The sequence below is a fragment of the Nannochloropsis gaditana genome (genome assembly GCF_000240725.1).
Source record: "Nannochloropsis gaditana CCMP526 unplaced genomic scaffold scaffold1454, whole genome shotgun sequence".
Lineage (NCBI taxonomy): Eukaryota > Eustigmatophyceae > Eustigmatales > Monodopsidaceae > Microchloropsis > Microchloropsis gaditana.
In genome coordinates, this window is record NW_005802499.1 from 1 (window position 1) to 1,917 (window position 1,917).

General features: G+C 56.6%; 1 protein-coding gene across 1 annotated transcript; it reads right to left on the minus strand.

Moving 5' to 3' along the window:
• Positions 1-350: 350 nt before the first annotated feature.
• Positions 351-839, minus strand: NGA_0699100 (uncharacterized protein; the record flags this gene model as incomplete). The annotated part of the gene is made up of 2 exons (XM_005852314.1): positions 681-839; positions 351-454 (listed from the first exon to the last, which is right to left on the minus strand). Exons 1-2 carry the CDS (start codon positions 787-789, stop codon positions 351-353), a joined length of 213 nt encoding a protein of 70 aa, XP_005852376.1. The 5' UTR covers positions 790-839.
• Positions 840-1,917: the final 1,078 nt, after the last annotated feature.

Here is a 1,917-nt window from a genome sequence, read left to right on the forward strand (position 1 = left end):
GGGGTCGAAGGAGGCGGGGGGAGGGCGGGGGGAGGACGTGCCGAGCAGGAGGAGAGCGTAGACAGGGGAAGGCGGGGAGGAGGGGGAGGAAGGGGGAGGGGGAGGGAGGGGGACGAAAACTAAGGTGGTAGGCTGGGGACATCCACGAGGAGGAAGGAGGGTGGGGGGCAGGGAGGGAAGGAAGGGGGGAGGGGGCGAATGAATGAATGAGGAAGGTCGGAGATGGTAGAGAAAGGCAGGTGCGTGGAAGGTCGCAAGGGAGGGAGGGAGGGAGGGAGGGAGGGAGGGAGAAGAGAAATTCAGCCTTCTCTTCCTCCTCTCCCTCCATGTTGGCTTTCCTTTCCTACTACTCACACCCAAGGCGACGCTTTCCACGTCCCCCTCAGGCACGTCAACGGAGGAGGAGGAGGAGGAGGAGGAGAAGGAGGAAAACCGATGCGTGAAGGCAAGGAGGCTTTCGGCCACGCGGAGGAGGTGGAGGTGGGATGAGAGGGGTAGGGAGTCTGTGGGAGGATTGAGATGAGGAATGGAAAAGCGGCGAGTGACGGGAGGTTGGAAAACGAGTAAGGGAGGAAGGAGCCCGTCGACTTCAATGCCGATGTGGGAGAATCTGAGAATCTAAGGTACACGTTCCACATCCATCCTCCTCTCCTCTTTGACAGCACTTCCTCCAAACAAACCTGGCCACGCGTATAAAAGTCGATCAGCCCGCTCTTCCTCCGAGGCGCCTTCCTCATCGCTACCTAAGCCTTCGTGGACAAACAGCAATTGCAAAACCCCGCCCGCCATCAGGTTGAACGACAGAAGCGGATGTGGTGGTTGTATGCTTTCTGTTATTTGTTCGGCGCCCGCGGAGGGAGAAAGGGAGGAAGGGAGGGAGGAAGGGAGGAAGGGAAGGTGGTAGGGAGAAGCAGATCGGGAAGAGAAAGTGTAGGCGGCGGAAAACCAAGTGAGGGAAGGAGCATAGAGTCGTAAAAGATGAGAGACAGGATATTGTTGCAAAAAAGGTGAAATAAAGAGCAAACGACAGGGAGGGAGGGAGGGAAGGAGGAAGGGGGGGAGGGGAGGTCGAGGGAAAGGTCAAGCAGGGTAGCCAGGGGAAGGCACATGGCACGTCAAATACGTTTTTGCATTTTTTTAAATACGCTGTCATGAAAAGCAGTGGCTTGGTGCTTCGTGTGACCATGTTTATGTGCCAGCGATGAATGTTTGTGCATTTTTAATACCAATCAAGTGGCCTAAGCAAAGATGGTGTCGATACCGGTCCAACCCCGTTGGGTAGTGGAAGGAAGGAGGAAAACACGCGGTTTCATGCCGTCAAAAAGCCTGGACACTGGTCCGAGGTGAAATTCGCGGGTGAAAATCTAACTACATGCCAATTACGGTGTCTTTTGGACTTGACATGTGGTTTTTCGCTCTCTGTGACTGCTCTCCCCCCCTCCCCTCCCCCTCCCGAGGGTACTAAATGCTACTTCAGCATTCACAAAAGCAACGCCGGCCAGACCCCTACATAACTATCCCAATGTTATCGGTAGCCAGCTGGTGGGTGGCATGACCGGAAAGAGGACAATTGCGTCGGCGCCTCTGCTCCCCTCGTACCTGATAAAGGTCATGAGCCTGATTAGCCGCCGGCCTTGCTCGTTTCATTTTTAGACATCTCCTTTCAAAACAGGCAGAGGTCCTGGTGAGTCATGCTGCTGGAAGAGGCTGCAGCCGTCTTGGGCGTGCCCATTGATGCAGCATTGGCGACCATCAAATGCGCGTACAGAGGCCGGGCCTTACGAGATGGCCGGAGGGGGCAGGTGAGTCAACAGGAAGGGAGGGAGGGAGGGAGGGAGGGAGGGGAGGGAGGGAGGGAGGGAAGGAGGGAGGAGGAAGTCGAGTGGAGGGAGGAAGGAGGAAGGGAGGGAGGGAAGG